Genomic DNA, 16,363 nt, shown 5'->3' with positions numbered 1-16,363 from the left:
GACGGTTGGATGCGAGGTGAAAGAAACTGCACAGCCTGTGTCTGAGGCGTGAACCACTTCATTTGTCCGACCCAAATTGAGATGTGGTATAAATTAAACCAAAGCGAAGTCCAACAAACCTCCTCATCTCACCACTTCCCGCCTACTGCCCAACCTACAACCACCGCCCACGCCACTCTTCCACAAATATGTCGCAAGATCTTGAATCGTTCACTGCCAGTGATCGTTACAGCCTTTGTCGGGCCTACGTCTACCTTTGCACGCTGTTCCCCAAACCATCGCCCAGCTTCCCCGTTATCCATGCCGGTGGGGAAAGTGATGAAGAGCCTGCGGGCTTTTCCGTCTCATCTCCTACATCCTCCCAATACTCCTCTGCCACCTCAACTGCCACCTCTTCACCTTCACCTGCCTCCCCTTCGTCTCTCGAATCCCCAGCCTTACCCAATGATGTCACACTGCCACCTGCCTCACAAGACTTGTCAAAGGTCGCTACCGCATCAGCAACCTGTGAAAGCAGGAATTTGTCACCATCTCCAGACCTTCCATCCCGTCCAAGAAGTGCCTATAATGACGTGCTTTCTCAGCCAGAAGTAGAGGATGCTTATGTGGCAGTCCAACATATGCCTCAGTCAACGCCACCCACCTCCTATTCCACACCGTGTGAGATGCCTGTGGTCTCATCCACCTCCCTTGGGAAGAGGCAGGCAAATAACATCGCTTGGTATCCATCCAAGAGCAGGAGGACGGAAGACATGTGCATGCCTAAGCAAGTGCTCCTGACCGCGCTGCCGGAGACAGGCCTCAGCAGGTTCCCAGGAACTGACGAACACGACGAGGGCCACGCCCTCGACACTTACAACCATATATCAGGAGATGCCGCCCACATGGAGCAATTCCACGCAGGCGGCCTAGTGCCTGACAATGTACAGCTGTTAGGCCGAGGGCCTTTCCCGTCGCCACTCTCGCAAGCCCCCTGGTTGACCGAAGACTGGGCATGGAAAAACGTTCCACAGATGTCATACCACCAGTTCTTCGACGCTATCGCGCCGGCCTCTCATGATGGTCCAGAAGGTCATTATGATGTGACGGAAACCACCCAGAGCATGCTGCAGATGTTCGAGGCAGGGTTCCATGATGTACCACCGATGTTCGAGGCAGAGGAGTTCGACAGTGAATTGGAGACGTACGAGGGACGGAGGAGCTCGAATGCCGCCCAAGAGGGCCAGTACGACATCCAACAGACATTCTGCGGCGGCCAACAAGCATTCTTCAACGAGACGGAGACTGCCTACGACGACCGTGACAGCCAGAGTGATTCCCTGCAGATCTTTGGTGACGCATCGGAAACGTTCTACCCCAGCATCCAGTCCGTCCAGTCCGTCCTTGATGACACGCTCCTTAACGACGCTCAAGAGAACGGGTACGATGCCCTACCGATCCATCATGAAGCCTCGCGATCCTTCGAAAACATCGAGCCAACCCCTAGTGCTGCAGAGTATGCCAACGGTGATGTCGCGCAATTCGATGTGCCTCAGTTCGTGCAGGATGCCCTGCACCCCTTCAGAGGCGTCCCGCAGGGCGTTGCCAAAGCCCTACCCATTGTCGTCCCTCCCCCGCCAAATCCACGTCGAAACCAGACACCCTACTTGTCTGGCGAGCATAACTGCCACCCTTGCCGTCTCGGATTCAATGCAAGAGGTGACGTCGCTAGGCATGAAGGCACCGCAAAGCATGACAGGCGCATGCGCCAACTCAACCCGAACGCGGAGTCGAAGCTGCGTCTGGCTTGGTGCAACGTGTGCGGAGGCGCGTTCGCCAACGCATATACGGTCTCCAAGCATAAGGCGACGCAGCACGTAGAGTCTGTGTGAGGCGTCGGAGAAGGGGCAGAGGTTGTGAGGGGTGTTAGGAGGGGAGGAAGGTGGTCCGGCGTGCAAAGTTTCGTTGACATTCAGCAATAGCACACTCACCGGCTTTCATGGCCACTTCTCCCCATTTCTACCTCCTGACTGCGTTTCGGATCGATGCGGGGGATTTGTCCGACTTTTCCATGTATCGCAGACATTGCGCGCTGCAGCAAAGGCTTCTGATGTGTCGGACGGGGATCAGTAATATATGTATATATATAGTCGAATTTCCATTGTTATCTACTTGACCTCAATCGAACCCTGCCTGTATTGTTCTTGAATCAATGTGCACACAGCTTAGATTGAGCTTATGATAGCAACTGTGCCAAACAGCGGGATTTTCGATAATTCCTTGAGACGATGTACGTCCTAGATGTCGCGATGGATTGTCTAAGTGGAATGGACGCAATGCGAGACACGGAGAGGAAAAGAGAGAAAAGGCCCGGGGTTTGTGCAAGTGAATGCTGCGATGGATGAGCGTGAGAAACGACGTTTTTTATGCAACGGCCTGCATAGCGTGGAGTGTAGAAATCAACAAAAATTCAGCGACGTTGGCCCTCACACACCAATCGCTCGTTCTCTCCTTTCGTTCCCCGAATTTCCTAGTATTCAACCAAATGGCTGAAAAATATCTCTTATCAAGATTCAAGACGAGCGAGAAAAAAGGCAAGACCGGAGTGAGTACTGATCATACTGGCCTACTCGCATTGCGAGATGCGTACAGAGACACAACAAGCAAAAATCGAGATGGGCGGCGGTAGCAGCGCGCAGGTACATATGCTTATATATCTCACCAGAGGAATAACATATGTAGATGGTGAATACATGTGACATAGATGTAGACCACAGACGAGTGGGCGGCGAGGACAACAGTCATCAAGACAATGGGCTGTATTGAAAAAGAAGATTCCGGCGAGACGAGAAGAGAAAGACAGTGGTAGGGCAAGAAAAAAGAGAACGATGTAGTCACTGAAAGAAAATGTGATCTACGAATTTCACTCATCCTCATCATTGGCGACGATGGATTTCCCGACTTGCGCCTTGGGTGCTGTCGTTGTTACTGATGCTGATGCCTTCCTCATAGCTGTTGTTGTGCACTGCTTGAGCAGGGAAGCCGTCTTCAGCGCAGATGAGTCGGGCGTTATCGCTCCACCGATACCGAGGCCCTTGCCTGCGCCCGAAGACGCGCCGTATTCATGGCCGTCAGCGTACAAGAGGCGCACGAGCCATGACACAGGCAGACGCGCTCGAGTGGATGCGTCCTGGTACCGCAGCGCTCGCGTCGCATCTGCCTCCGCCATCGTTGTCCGAGTCGAGCAGAGCAAGCATGGCTTCGCGCAAACGACAACGCAGAATTTGCATCGTTGATCTTGTACTGTCCAAATTTGGTCAACAGACGAGATACGATGATAGTGACCTGATGGGTAAAGCAAGGTAGAGGAGTTTTGTCACAATTTGATCTAGTGGCGGTGAGACTAGGAAAATGTGCGGAGAGCGTGCGCCTAAAATAGACTCGACATCAACGACTGCGCCATCATAAAAATAGAAAAGGTTGGGCTCCGTTGGTGGCAAGCCGTGACCCGAAGGTGGCAGAGGGTGGCATAGGGTGGCAGCTGCTAACTCCCACACTCTGGCTGGCTCTGTCAGCAATTAAGTTCGAGGACGGTTTGGGGACGCAGCTGGACAAATATGGTATTCCGCAGCACAGCTTTAGACGGAGGCATAAAAGCCAAGATCTCTTGAGACCTGCTGTGCTGTACCACCTATCTAGCCCCATATTTGGTAGCCTGCACAAAAAATCAGCCAACATCCCCATCTCAGCACTCTTTACCTACCTACATCCATCCCCAGCTACACTGCCACTGTAGTACAAGAATTGTTGCAAAGACCACTTCAAGAGCACTGAACACGGCAAGTCGTCGTCATTGTCTCGATACTTTCGCCCTGTCCAAGACACATGTTACTTTGATGATAACCACCTTTATGACCAGACTTAAAACATCCTATCATGCCAGCCCAATACATGCCACCACTATTGGCGCCTACCTCCTCCACACCACCTAGAGAGACCACATATGGGATAGATGACATGGAATGGGTGGAGTCAATCCTTGCACCCACACCACCTGTGACAGCATCCCAAGGAATCAGCAATGACAAAAAGGGTAATGCCCTCAGCACCAACGATGATATATCATGGCCCTTGGACATCATGAGGCAACTCCCGACAGCCAGCCCAGACCCTAACATTATACCGCCATTGGCCCGAGGGCTTTTCCCATCATCGGCATCAGACACCTCAACCACCACGGACTCGACTATGCCATTGGCCTCGAACAATCACCAACCAGCCTTTTCCAATGCCATGCAAGCAATCCATGATGATCAACAATGCTTTCATGGTGTCAAAGAGACCACCCAGGCCATAGCACAGATGTTTGGAACTGGGGTGTTCGACGTCCCAACACAGGCAGCCGATACACAGGCAACCAGTGTTGGCCAATGGACCCAGCAGACCTTCCATGATGCCTATCAGAGATGCTATGGTGCCATAGAAGCCCTATACAGCATCCAACAGGCATTCAGGAATGCCCAGGTCATGTATGGCACCCAGCCCCAGCAGATCTTCAGATACATCCTCGAGAATCTCGGGACAATCTTCAACACTGCCATGCAAACCACTGGTGAGGCCCCACAGTTGGAGGTGGACCTACCATGGTCCCTACAGCATGCCATGCAGGCCATCGACAACACGTCACAAAGTGTCACTGGAGCTCTGCCCACTCCAATCCTACCCCCGTTGCGTCCGCGTCTAAACCAGACACCCTACATGTCTGGTGAACATAATTGCCACTCCTGCGGACTCGGTTTTCATAGCAAAAATAGCCTCGAGAAACATAATGGCAATGTGAGGCATCACACGCGTCTACAAGAACTCAATCCGGACACAGAGTTGCATCCGCGTCAGGTTCTGTGCAACCAATGTGGGCATGCGTTCGCAGATGCATATTCACTTTCGAGACACAAAAAGAAGCACCACGCGGAATCCGCATGAGGTGTCCCGAAAGGAGGACAGGGGTCGTGAGGGTAAGGAGTAGGGGAGGTGATCCAGCGTAGAAAGTTTGATTGGCGTCCATCGATGGTGCACTCACCTGTTGATGAGCGCCTCTCCCCGTCTTCACCGGTTCACCTCTTGGCTACCTCTAGGATCGACGTGGGGAGATTTGTCCGGCTTATCTATGCATTGCACTGGACTGAACGCCTTTGATGTGTTTGATGAAAATCAGTAATACAATACAGAACCAAAGTTTCAATGTTGACCACTCTACCTCTATCACACCGCTACTCATATCGTTTCTCAATCAACACAGATATGACTCGGATGCTCGCAGGCCCACATTGACCATGTACTGCACGGTGGGAGTTTCGAAAGTCCCTTGACATTGTTCCCGTCGAAAGTGTCGCGATGGGTCGTCTGAGTGGAATGCACGTAATGTGAGAGGTGTGGAGAGGGAAAGCGGCGAGGCAAGCCAATGCAATGATGTGGATGAGGATGGGACACGACGGTCCCCGCGCCAATCCAACATCCCATCGCGCGGAGTGCAGAACTCAGCGGCGTTGGCCGTCCCATACACCAATTGCTCGCTCTCGCCTTGTGCTCCCTGAGATTCCTGGTGGAGTCTATAGCCATCCAAAAAAAATGGCGGATAGCTACACCCCCATCGAAGCTTGTGACGAGCGAAAAAAAGGTCAGCAGTGCAACACCGTGAGTATGTACTGATCGTACTTGGCCCACCTACCCGCATTGCGAGATGCGCACAAAGACACAGCAAGCAAGAATCGAGGCGGGCGGCGGTAACAGGTACGTATACTTATATATCTCACCAGAGGAATAACCTATGTAGATGGTAGATACGCGTGACGTGGATATGGACGGCGAAGACCGAACCGCAGACATGTGGCCGGCAAGACAAAAAGTCATCAAGACAATGGGCCGCATTGAAAAAGAAGATTCCAACGAGAAGGGAAAGACAGTGGTAGGGTAAGAAAAAGAAGAGAAGATATAGTCATGATGAAAAGAAAATGTAATCTACCAATTCCACTCATCCTCATCGTCAGTGACGATGGATTTCCCGCTTTGCGCCTTGGGTGTTGTTGTCGTTGTCGTTGCTGATGCTTTCCTTGTAGCTGTTGTTGTGTGCTGCTTGAGTAGGGAAGGCGTCTTCGGCACGGGCGAGTCGGGCGTTAGCACGACACCGAGACCGAGGCCTTTGCCGGCGCCCGAAGATGCGCCAAATTCGTCGTCGTCGTCGTCGTCTAAGAGAGACGCGGACCGTGAAAGGGGCAGAGGCGGCCGAGTCACAGGCGCGGGGGATGCATGATGTGCGGTGGGTATTGTGGGCGAGGACAGGGCGGCGAGGAACGACTGCGAGACGTCCGCGAGCAGCCAAGAAGCGCGTTTTTGGCTCTTCGAGATGCTGTTCGTCAAACATCGACGTGAGCCAACCGCAGTAGATACAACAGAAATACAAAGAGAAAAGACGGGAGCAAAAAATACGCACGTCTGTCCGACCTGCAACTCTTCGATCTTCTTTCCGACCGTGCCCACCCAAGCCAACCCCGAGCCGAGGCCTGCACCCGGCATAGAAGACGCCGGCGGCAACCGACCGCCGCTCATGCGCTTGCGCGCCTGCGTCTGTTTCACACTCGCCGAGTCCTGACACTGCAGCGCCTGCTTCGCATCTGCCCCCGCCCCAGCCGCAGCGTCGTCATCGTTGTCCGAGTCGAGCGGGACGAGCGGGACTTCGCGCGAGCGGCGGCGCAGAATCCGCGAGCTTGTCGTACTGTCCAAGTTTGGCCGCGACGCAGGCGACGCAGGCTGTGAGTGCGACGGGTGAAGCGGAGGAGGCGGGTGGCGCCGCAAGAACGCGGGGTTCGGGCTCATGGTGGGCGTCGCGCCTGTGTCGCGCACGATGAGCTCCTGCACACCGTCGTCGACGCCGTCCGCAGCCTTTGGCGCCGCCGCCGACCGCGGGGGAGCCACGTCTTCGCCCAACGAAGATGACGAAGACTGCGAGAGGCGCGTGCTGCTGGTCGTCGCATAGGCAGAGGTTGAAGTCGAGGACATCGAGCCGTGCGCCGCGTGCCCGCCATGCCCGCTCCCGCGTTTTGCGAACGGAGAGGGACGCGCGGCAAGTGAGGGCGTGCGTGCGTGTGCAGAGGCTGACGAGGAAGAAGACGGAGACGGCGAGACGGGGATGGTGCCAGCTGTGCTCAGTCCCGCAGCAAGCAGCCTGCCGACGCCTTGTACGCCCTCCACAATCCCATCCAGCACTGCTCCGTTGCTTGCATGCGCCATCCCCAACCCCGCAGATTCAGCTGTCATTGAAGACGCACCCTGTGCAGTAATCTGCGGCGGTGCGGGTGAGTACGTCCCAACTGTGCGCCCAAACTCGCGGTGCACGATGCGCTCCCACTTCTGCTTCAGCTGAAGGAGCTCTGATTCGTGTGCGACGAGCTGTGAGCGGAGCTCGAGACATTTGGATTCTTTCTGTGCAATAAAGTGGAGGAGGTCGGCGTGCCTGAGTGATGAAAACATGAGCAGGAGTGAAAAATGGCCTGTTCAGAAAGAGAAGAACGAGAGGGTGCTTATGAACTCATCGACTGGACGCAAGCACGGATGCTCCCTGCATGTGTCGCATGTGTACCTACACCAACACAACAGCATCCGACGCGAGAGCCCCCCGAACCGCAGCAGACACCACGAAGAACATCAACTCACTTTTCCGCCAATGTCAACACGACCCTCTCCGACGAGCCCTTTTCTGCTCCGAACGCAGACCCCGACGCGCGCCTCGCCGCCCTCTCCCTCTCCCTTTCTCTCTCGCGTTCCCTCTCCTGCTCTCTTACACCAGCCCCCCGTTCCCCGCGCGCCGACAACGACACGCTCCTCCCTAGCCCTTGCTCCAACCGCTGATTCATTCCTCCCATCGATGACACCGCCGACAGCGGCGTCGTCGGCGAGCGTACACGCCAATGCCTTGCGCTGTCTGGCGGGAGATACGATATCGACGACTGGCGGCGCGCAGCCTTGATCTGCGCGGTCGCGTCTGCGTCCGCGTCGGACGCACATGCCGAGGCCGAGGCTGAGGCGGAAGCAGAAGGCGAGGCGGACACGGCGGTGGGGGAGGTAGAAAACGCGGGGGCGGACGCGAGCGGCGCTGTCATCGGTACGCGAGCATTCGAAGACAGTTGTATGTCATCGTGCGTGCTGCTGATGGTGCTGTTGCCGTTGGCGACGAGAGGAAGGTGCAGCGGCCGCGGCGCGCGCGTGTCGATAGAAACGGGGCGCGGTTTGGATGGTGTCGAGAAAGACGACACTGATGACGAGGATGGGAGAGTGATAGCTGCGTTCATGTTCGTAGATCCAAATTCATTACTTGTGTAGACGATACTGTGTAGAGAGTGTCAGAGTAGTTGTAGATGCGGTGCTTGTGTACCGGGGTAGTGACTGAGAGAATAAAGGTGTGAACGGATAGGTAGAGGGGGACTGGTATGGTTGCAAGTGCAAAGAGCGGTAATCGACAGCCGGCTGCGGTGGGAGAACGAAATTGATTCTTGGAGACTTTGGAACGATGGCGGTCGCGCTAGTCAGCCACCGCCTACTCACGTTGCGGATACTAGCGTTTATGTTCTCAATAAGAGTATTTTCGTAGATGGACGACGGAATGTTTGCACAAACAAGACTACGAGGGTCAAGGACGCGAAGGAGAACCGAAGTTGCAAAGTTGTATTGCTGGAAGTTCTAGGCGTCTACGTCTGCTCGCTACAACATTCCCCGCCCACGTCAAATCGCATGTCCACCCGCACTCAGTGTTTTGACTCCTTCTCTGCCTCTGCGATGAAGGTCTTGATGCTATCCATTCCGATAAGCGACTGCCGCAGACACAGGCAACACAGCACAAACGGAGCACGTACAAGTCCTCTTCCTCCCTGCAGACACAAAAGCGCAAAACGAAAGCACAAGAAACGTGCCAGTCAGACCACAGGACAGCAAGGAAATCAAGGCAGGACTCGGACACGCACTTGGAACTCGAATCGATCTTGACAGCGTCCTTCACCTCCTGAAGCGAGGTCTTGGGAGCCTCCTTGCTCCCGCCGGATGCAGCGGCGTAGGAAAGCGCGGCAGTGCCGACGAGCGTGCCCAACGCGAGGAATTCCGTTTTGACGGCCCGGCCAAGAACAACGCTATACGAGCACCCGCGCAAGGTTGTGAGCATACACGGTAGACTACATAAAAGAGAAGGGGGTGCGCACTAGGACATGGCGAATAGAAATGGAGGAGATGTGTTGAGTTGGAACTCGTCGACTCAGATGTGTGTGTCGAGGATGCCGGCCGTCTCCGGGGGTCCTGCCGGCTGCTCCGAGAGTCCATAGGACAGTTGTATCACGTGATGCGACACGAGGCGCGTCGACCGGCGCGTCTTCTGCCGCAAGGCTGGCTGATGGCGTGCACAGCGGGCACGTTGGAGGGTTTGTTTTTGGAGTGGGAAACCCTCGACCCCCTCGCGTCTCTTTGCTGGCCCGTTTGCAGCGATCAACACGTCACGAACCACGATCTGACGCACGACCGCTACAGCCTTTGTAACAGCGCCTCGGTTTTTTTTACATTCTCTCTGACTTATATAGAGCTCTCAGTCTGCTTTTGCCGCCCGTGTCCTCTGCTGAACCTTGTATCCACCACAGACAACATAGAAATTGTATCCACTCACGATGCCTGCTTTTCCTTCATGGCGCGCCTTTCTCGTCTCCGTGCTCCCTCTGCTGCCTACTGCAGCGTGCTACGACATGGTCCGCGAGTACTCGGGTCAGAGTTTCTTTGATCGGTGGGATTTCTACGGGAGCTGGGACAACCTGACCCTCGGTGCGTGCGTTCTCTTGATCCTCACATACAGAAGCTGATGCGCCCCGGATGGATTGTCAGGTGATGTATGGTGGTTGGACCGGACCTCTGCGCTCGAGCAGGGTCTTGCATACACAGATGCTCAAGGCCGGGCAGTGCTCAAGGTCGATAACCACTCGGACGTCCCGTGGAACCAGAAGCGGAACTCGGTGCGTCACCGACACTTGGAATGATCGCCTGGCCCGATTGCTGAATCGATGCCGTCATAGATCCGCATTACTTCTCAAGATTCTTATGGCGTCGGCAGCCTTTGGATCATCGACCTCACGCACATTCCATATGGCTGTTCCGTGTGTTTTTCTTTGCCTGAGCATAGGATGCTCAAAATCAAGCTCATCATCCCTCGATTTATTCACATTCTTCGTCGTAGGTTTGGCCCGCATTCTGGACCAAGGGCCCCGTATGGCCTGGTACGACGTCTTTCTCCTCGTGATAATTCACTCACCAACGACCCATCCTCATCACAGATAACGGCGAGATCGACATCATCGAGGCCATCAACCTAATGCCGAACAACCAGTACGCGCTGCACACACTGCCTGGGTGTGCGCAGACGCCCGGCGCGTGGCAGACGGGCCAGTCAGGCACGATGGACTGCTCCACCGCGAGCGGGTGCATCGTTGCTGAGGCCGCGCCGAACAGCTACAATGAGGGCTTTGCACAGGCGGGGGGAGGCGTGTGGGCGACGCAGTTCGATGTCGCAGGAATATTGTGAGTGTCCGTTGTGGATCCGGGCGTATATCGCACGTGCGTTGTATATGTTGACTGAATGGGCACAACCTGTCGCGCGCAGTATCTGGTTCTGGAGCGTGAGTCGTTTTTCATCTTGTCTATTCATAGTCCGTATATTGGACGCTCACGGTGAACGTTCGTCATACACCACGCACCGCAACTTCAGCGTGAAAATATCCCCCAATCCATCCTGCACGCAACCTCCACCTCGGAGATTGACATCACGGACTTCGGCACCCCTTCCGCAAGCTACCCCGCTTACAGCTGCAACGTCCCGCAGTTCTTCAGTGCTCAGCAGCTCGTGCTCGATATCACTCTCTGTGGACAATGGTGCGCGCTATTTCTTATTGACGCGCTAAAGCCGTTGCGGTTGGACAAATTTTGAGGCATGTTGATCGGACTGGCCACGCCACCTTCTCCCACCAAATCTAGGGCTGGGCTGTCGCAATTCTACACCCCTCAATGCGGAGGTTCCGGTCCTACCGGCCGCTGCGTGCGTCTTTCCCCCTCTGCCCTTACGCCCACTGATTCCTCCTTTCGTTTCCATCTCTCGTCTTGCACCATAGTACGACGACAACGTCGTCGGCCCCGGGTCCCCCAAATACGACAACGCCTACTTCGAGATCTCCTACATCCGCGCCTACACGACGGGTGCGCCCGCCCCCACGCCCGCCGCCAGCGGCGCCTGGTCGATCCCGAGCGGACAGACCGTCGTGCCAGCCGTCGCAACGCCCACGGGCGCGGGCGCCGCCGCGTCGACCGGGCTCGCGGACACCGCGAACACGTCGCCGAATGCCGCTGTCGGTCGGACGAGCCTCGGGGCGGGTGCCGCGGTGCTGGCGGCGTGCTTGGTGGGTCTGGTGTCGCTTGGCCTCGTACTGCCGTGAGGCGGGTCAGTGCGTGCTGTGATTGCTGACGCTGTCGTTCACGCTCCGCACGGTTGCTTGGCGCGATGTTTTTCGTCGACTCGGACGCTGGTGTGTCGGGCGGGCTATCTTTGTTTTTGGCCCATTCTTTTCTTGTTTTATTTTTTTATGACGTTGATGATGTTGGTGACGACGCTTATGATGACGGCACGACGCTGGCGACGGCAACGGACCACCTGCTGGCAGACGGACTGGGACTGGAGTCTTTTAATGCGGAGCGGTTGGGACTGGCTGCGATAACTCTCAGCTTGAGAATACCTTACGATTGTTTTCATCGCAGTGCGCCCCAGAGGCTGCCTAGATTTATCAATAGATGACTTCTGATGATACTGGCATAGTTGTGATCGGGTGCGTGCGTGGAGGTCGGGCTTTGCGGCGCTGTTCGTTGAATGTTTCGCTTCTGCGTCGTCTGCGTGTATTCAATGATCTTTGTATCCACAAAGCCTTGCCCTTCGATGAATGAAAGTTTCGACGTATCGTCGATCGAGTGTTCGGCCAATCTGAGTTCCCAAGTTGTTGTTGTCAGCGAGGAATTTAGATTAGATTGGATCTAGATCCAGATGCATCCTTCTTCTCCCACCACGATGACCGTCATACCGTCGTGCTCACCCTGCATCCCAGAACCAGTGTAGTGCCTTCACTCTTGATCAGATTCATTGTTGAACCGGAGTGCTTCATCATATTATATAGTTTTCAAATCGCTCCTAAGACACTGCCCGCCGCGAGCGCCGACTCACCTCAGCATCCTATCGAAGTCATCGGTAAGATGGTAAGTGCCTGACTATTCGAGAACATGGACATCTCCAAGCCTACCATCTGACAAGCTGTTCATCGCTCCGTTGTCCTCCTTTCTTTGACGGCGTCTCATAGTCACCCTTCCTCGGGCGCTGCATATGTGAGCTTATGTGGTGTCCACTGCGAGACCGTCTCAACGACGGGCCTAACAAGTCAACATATAGCAAGGCACATCTCCACTTCAGGCCTAAATGCAGCTGCCACCATCCTTGCACTCGAGGCGCAAACGACAGCGACTCGAGAGCACTCGAGCGACTTATCTGCGATATAGAACGGAAAGGACTGCCCGATCAGGAACACGATATCCCCGAAGTCTATGCGCCCCAGTGTCGATATTGGGATTGAACATGCATGAGGCTGATGAGGCTTGATGTAGCACGAGGAAGGCATCGCACGCATTGATATCGTGGGTCAGCTGCGTTCTCACACACGGCTCCGTCCGCCGCGCATCGGCAAGGGACTTCTGCGCAAGGCAATTCGAGGGCGCCTCTCGGGGCATGGTTCGAGAAGATTTTGCTCTTATACTTCTTGGTGGGTTTCAGCCGTGTCAGCTTCCCTCTCTCCCCACCCCGTCCATCCCTTCGCCTTGGGCGCCTCTGGTGCTTTCGAACACGCACGATGGTTGTGTCCTGGCGCGCGGTCTTCGTATGCCTGCTCTCTCTTGTGCTGGGTGCGTCTTGCTACGACGTTGTGCGCGAGTACTCTGGACAGAGTTTTTTCGACCGGTGGGATTTCTATGGCAGTTGGGATAATTTGACGCTCGGTGAGTTGAACAGGACTAAATGGATCACTGTGTGCACTGTTTCTGAACGGATGTTTGAAACGAACGCAAACGGTCTTCAGGCGATGTGTGGTGGCTCAACCGGTCTTCTGCGGTCGAGCAGAATCTTGCATATATTGACGCACGAGGCCACGCCATCATGAAGGTAGACAACAGCTCCAACGTCCCCTCCAATCAAAAACGAAACTCGGTACACCTCTCTTATCTTTCTTTCTAGTCTTTCATTGACTGCGACTATATAGATCCGCATTACATCGCAGGATTTTTACGATATCGGCAGCCTGTGGGTCGTAGACCTTCTTCACATTCCTTTCGGCTGCTCCGTTCGTGTTTTATTCTCGCGTCGTGGCGCAGTCATTTTTGTTGATGAAACGTCTAGGTCTGGCCTGCATTCTGGACGAAGGGTACTCTATGGCCAAGTATGTTTCGAGCGCTCATAGATCTAAAATGTTTCAAAAATCTAAAATCCTCGTTCGCGACGTAAAAGACGACGGCGAAATCGACATCATTGAAGCTATCAATCTTGCGTCGAACAACCAATACGCCCTCCACACCCTACCCGGATGCACGCTCGCGCCTGGCTCCGCACAGTCGGGACACCCAACAGCGACAAACTGCTCCGAGGGGAGTGGATGTGTCGTCATCGAGTCCGCGCCCAACAGCTACAACGAAGGGTTCGCGCAGGCGGGTGGAGGGGTGTGGGCGACACAGTTCGACACCGCGGGCATATTGTGCGTGGGATTCACCCTTCCTGCCTTCCATCTTCTAATCTGATCCTTGCCCTGCTCGCAGCATGTGGTTCTGGACTGTACGTTCTTCTCGTACGTTAATCATGTGCATTGAGGGACTTCTTGCGTTCTATTTTGCATTAGCGCGCGAACGTCCCAAAATCTATCTTGAGCGCGACGTCTACCTCCGCCCTTGATATTTCAGATTTTGGGACGCCCTCCGCTAGCTATCCTGCATCTACCTGCAACATCAGTCAATACTTCACGCCTCAGCAGCTGATATTCGACATTACCCTTTGCGGAGACTGGTCAGCACGGACTTCCGCTGTGTAGACTTTTGCCTTATGATACGTTTCTAGGGCCGGCGTTCCCCAGTTCTATGGCCCTTCGTGTGGAAAAACTGGACCGACTGGCCTTTGCGTGAGCGTGGTCCACCCCACCATATCTCTCGCATATTGTAACTGATGTTCTCCTCCTATCAGTATGAGGACAGCGTGCTGGGGCCTGGAGCAAAGTTCGACGACGCGTATTTCGATGTGTCTTACCTCCGAGCGTACACGACTCTAGCTGCACCTGCTGCTTCCGCTACGCCAGCCGCTCCTTCTACTCCGCCGGCCTTGGCCTCGGCCATACCTCCTTCCAGCACCATATCTGCTGCACCCTCCAACTCGGGGACCGCCGTGGTCACGGTCGCGAGCACGCTCGCAGTTGCGTCTAGTGGGTTACCAGGCTCGACGGAGACATCGCGGGCAAGAGGCTCTGAAGCAGGGTTCGTTCTGGCGTCCTTGTTGACTGGAGTGTCAGTTGCCCTAGGGTGGATGGGGTACTGATCTTGGTGCGCTCGCGGTGGTCTCCACCGACTGGACTGGACGCTTCGTTGCTTGTCTGTTCGTGTTGACTTGGATTCTTATCTTAGACTATGGACTATGATCTGGTTTTTACTGTTCCCATCTGGGATGGTGATTCTTGGGCTAGACGATTGAGTATATACTTACGTGTATGAACATACACTCACTTTTTACATTCGCGATTACAATATGCATATACTTCACGATTGACGTCCGCTATCGGCGGTGGATTGACATTTTGGCTCACACTGAGAAGGGTGAATTTGAATGGCCGCCTGGCGAAATGGCAAGCAGGTTCGACCCCTGCGGTGGTCACTATACGATCTATCAGATCGTCCATGCATTTTAATACTGGCTCTTTGCACAATGAGTTTTGGCGAAGGAAGAGCGGGGCCTTGGTAGGGCTTTGCTGAGGGACCGCAGGGTCGGAGATTGAGGCCTTTTCCATCCTTTTTTCGGGTCAAATCCATACGCACTGGGATCGAACCTGGTCCCTGTGGTACCCCTACGCTTGTGACGTTGAAACCATGTCAGTCTTTCGACAAGGCCTTCGGTCCTCCCTCATAAACTTTCCTCGTCCTCCACCATGCACACATCGTCTGGTGCATTGCTCTCGTTTGTCACCTCTACCCAAAATTATCTCTCGCTCTTATGCCTCCAAGGCGAAGTCCAAGAACCGTGACCAGTCGTCTGACGCGCCCTCAAGCAAACGAAGCCCCGTCGCGACCTCATCCTTGGTTCCGGGCTCACAACAAGCTCTATCTGATCCAGAAGCGCAAGCCGAGCATGAGCGCGCGTCTGCAAAAATGAGCACCGCGGTGGAGTGGTTCCGCCGCGAAGCCGCACAGCTCGACGCGCGAGCGAGTGGGCGCGTCACACCGCAGCTGCTGTCGCCCGTCCGCGTCGCGTTACCCAGCGCTGAGGGCGAGGGCGTAGAGGACGTGCGGGTGCGCTTGGAGGAAGTGGCGACGGTCGGTGTGCGGGACGGTTCGATGCTCGTCATCACGGTGTTTGATGTAGATGTGAGTGCTCTCGCTCCAGATGCGTAGGCGCATATATGAATGCGAATACTTGTTGCTTGTTCTTTGCCGGTATGTGCATTTCTGACCTCGATGGTTTGTGCTCGCTCTAGTAGACTCTCAAACACGTGGAAGCGGCCCTTTACGATTCCAAGCTGCCCAACATCGTCCCTCAACGTGCCGACGAGCGTACGATCAAGATTCCCATACCAAAGTGCGCATCTACTCACCCTCCTTCAAAGCGACCCTTCCCCCCTTCACGAAGACAAGGAGTCTTCGTGGTCATACACTCCGTGAACGTAGAATCAAACTGACTTCACTTTCTCTGACCATGCTGGCAGGCCGACTGTAGACTCCCGGCTCGCGATGTACCATTCCGCCGCGCGGCTGGCCGAAGACACGCGCGCGCAGATAAGAAAGCAGCATCAAGCGAGCATCAAGAAAGGAAAATACGGAAAACATTCCATCGAGATTGACGAGGTGCCTATTCCCGTTGCTGCCCGTTCCGCGTATGCCTGCTGACCCAACGTCCCACTTTCTTCCTTTATTATCGTCCTTGTCGGGCTATCTATCGTGGTAGTTTCAAAAATTGCACGACCGTTTCATAGGTGAGGTCGACACCGTCCTGGCGCAACTCAAGAAAAGCACTGGTGCTCGGTAACTT

The 16,363-nt window shown here is 54.9% G+C and overlaps 8 protein-coding genes across 8 annotated transcripts; 5 read left to right on the top strand and 3 right to left on the bottom strand.

The window, feature by feature from the left end:
* Positions 1 to 188: 188 nt before the first annotated feature.
* HETIRDRAFT_390334 (uncharacterized protein) lies at positions 189 to 2,187 on the top strand (the record flags this gene model as incomplete). Its single annotated transcript, XM_009553847.1, has 1 exon — positions 189 to 2,187. The coding sequence occupies one exon, from the start codon at positions 189 to 191 to the stop codon at positions 1,869 to 1,871; it is 1,683 nt and encodes a 560-aa protein (XP_009552142.1). The 3' UTR covers positions 1,872 to 2,187.
* A 715-nt stretch (positions 2,188 to 2,902) lies between these two features.
* On the bottom strand, positions 2,903 to 3,208 carry HETIRDRAFT_119211 (uncharacterized protein; the record flags this gene model as incomplete). The annotated part of the gene is made up of 1 exon (XM_009553846.1): positions 2,903 to 3,208. One exon carries the CDS (start codon positions 3,206 to 3,208, stop codon positions 2,903 to 2,905), a length of 306 nt encoding a protein of 101 aa, XP_009552141.1.
* Positions 3,209 to 3,915: 707 nt separating this feature from the next.
* On the top strand, positions 3,916 to 4,962 carry HETIRDRAFT_119210 (uncharacterized protein; the record flags this gene model as incomplete). The annotated part of the gene is made up of 1 exon (XM_009553845.1): positions 3,916 to 4,962. The coding sequence occupies one exon, from the start codon at positions 3,916 to 3,918 to the stop codon at positions 4,960 to 4,962; it is 1,047 nt and encodes a 348-aa protein (XP_009552140.1).
* A 1,035-nt stretch (positions 4,963 to 5,997) lies between these two features.
* Positions 5,998 to 8,324, bottom strand: HETIRDRAFT_455544 (uncharacterized protein; the record flags this gene model as incomplete). The annotated part of the gene is made up of 3 exons (XM_009553844.1): positions 5,998 to 6,385; positions 6,470 to 7,489; positions 7,690 to 8,324. 3 exons carry the CDS (start codon positions 8,322 to 8,324, stop codon positions 5,998 to 6,000), a joined length of 2,043 nt encoding a protein of 680 aa, XP_009552139.1.
* A 453-nt stretch (positions 8,325 to 8,777) lies between these two features.
* Positions 8,778 to 9,187, bottom strand: HETIRDRAFT_106543 (uncharacterized protein; the record flags this gene model as incomplete). Its single annotated transcript, XM_009553843.1, has 3 exons — positions 8,778 to 8,823; positions 8,886 to 8,900; positions 8,994 to 9,187. The coding sequence occupies 3 exons, from the start codon at positions 9,185 to 9,187 to the stop codon at positions 8,778 to 8,780; spliced, it is 255 nt and encodes an 84-aa protein (XP_009552138.1).
* A 347-nt stretch (positions 9,188 to 9,534) lies between these two features.
* Positions 9,535 to 11,856, top strand: HETIRDRAFT_148298 (glycoside hydrolase family 16 protein). Its single transcript, XM_009553842.1, has 10 exons — positions 9,535 to 9,831; positions 9,892 to 10,019; positions 10,080 to 10,160; positions 10,241 to 10,280; positions 10,338 to 10,581; positions 10,664 to 10,679; positions 10,769 to 10,932; positions 11,035 to 11,095; positions 11,169 to 11,453; positions 11,715 to 11,856. Exons 1-10 carry the CDS (start codon positions 9,681 to 9,683, stop codon positions 11,766 to 11,768), a joined length of 1,224 nt encoding a protein of 407 aa, XP_009552137.1. The 5' UTR covers positions 9,535 to 9,680; the 3' UTR covers positions 11,769 to 11,856.
* Positions 11,857 to 12,941: 1,085 nt separating this feature from the next.
* On the top strand, positions 12,942 to 14,889 carry HETIRDRAFT_66356 (glycoside hydrolase family 16 protein; the record flags this gene model as incomplete). The annotated part of the gene is made up of 9 exons (XM_009553594.1): positions 12,942 to 13,086; positions 13,167 to 13,294; positions 13,347 to 13,427; positions 13,484 to 13,523; positions 13,592 to 13,835; positions 13,897 to 13,912; positions 13,977 to 14,140; positions 14,192 to 14,252; positions 14,315 to 14,889. 9 exons carry the CDS (start codon positions 12,942 to 12,944, stop codon positions 14,660 to 14,662), a joined length of 1,227 nt encoding a protein of 408 aa, XP_009551889.1. The 3' UTR covers positions 14,663 to 14,889.
* A 318-nt stretch (positions 14,890 to 15,207) lies between these two features.
* On the top strand, positions 15,208 to 16,360 carry HETIRDRAFT_330210 (uncharacterized protein; the record flags this gene model as incomplete). The annotated part of the gene is made up of 4 exons (XM_009553841.1): positions 15,208 to 15,702; positions 15,816 to 15,913; positions 16,041 to 16,179; positions 16,280 to 16,360. 4 exons carry the CDS (start codon positions 15,208 to 15,210, stop codon positions 16,358 to 16,360), a joined length of 813 nt encoding a protein of 270 aa, XP_009552136.1.
* Between the last annotated feature and the right edge of the window lie 3 nt (positions 16,361 to 16,363).

The sequence above is a fragment of the Heterobasidion irregulare genome (genome assembly GCF_000320585.1).
Source record: "Heterobasidion irregulare TC 32-1 unplaced genomic scaffold scaffold_12, whole genome shotgun sequence".
Taxonomy (NCBI): Eukaryota; Fungi; Basidiomycota; class Agaricomycetes; order Russulales; family Bondarzewiaceae; genus Heterobasidion; species Heterobasidion irregulare.
This window is presented reverse-complemented; position numbering and strand designations above follow the sequence as displayed.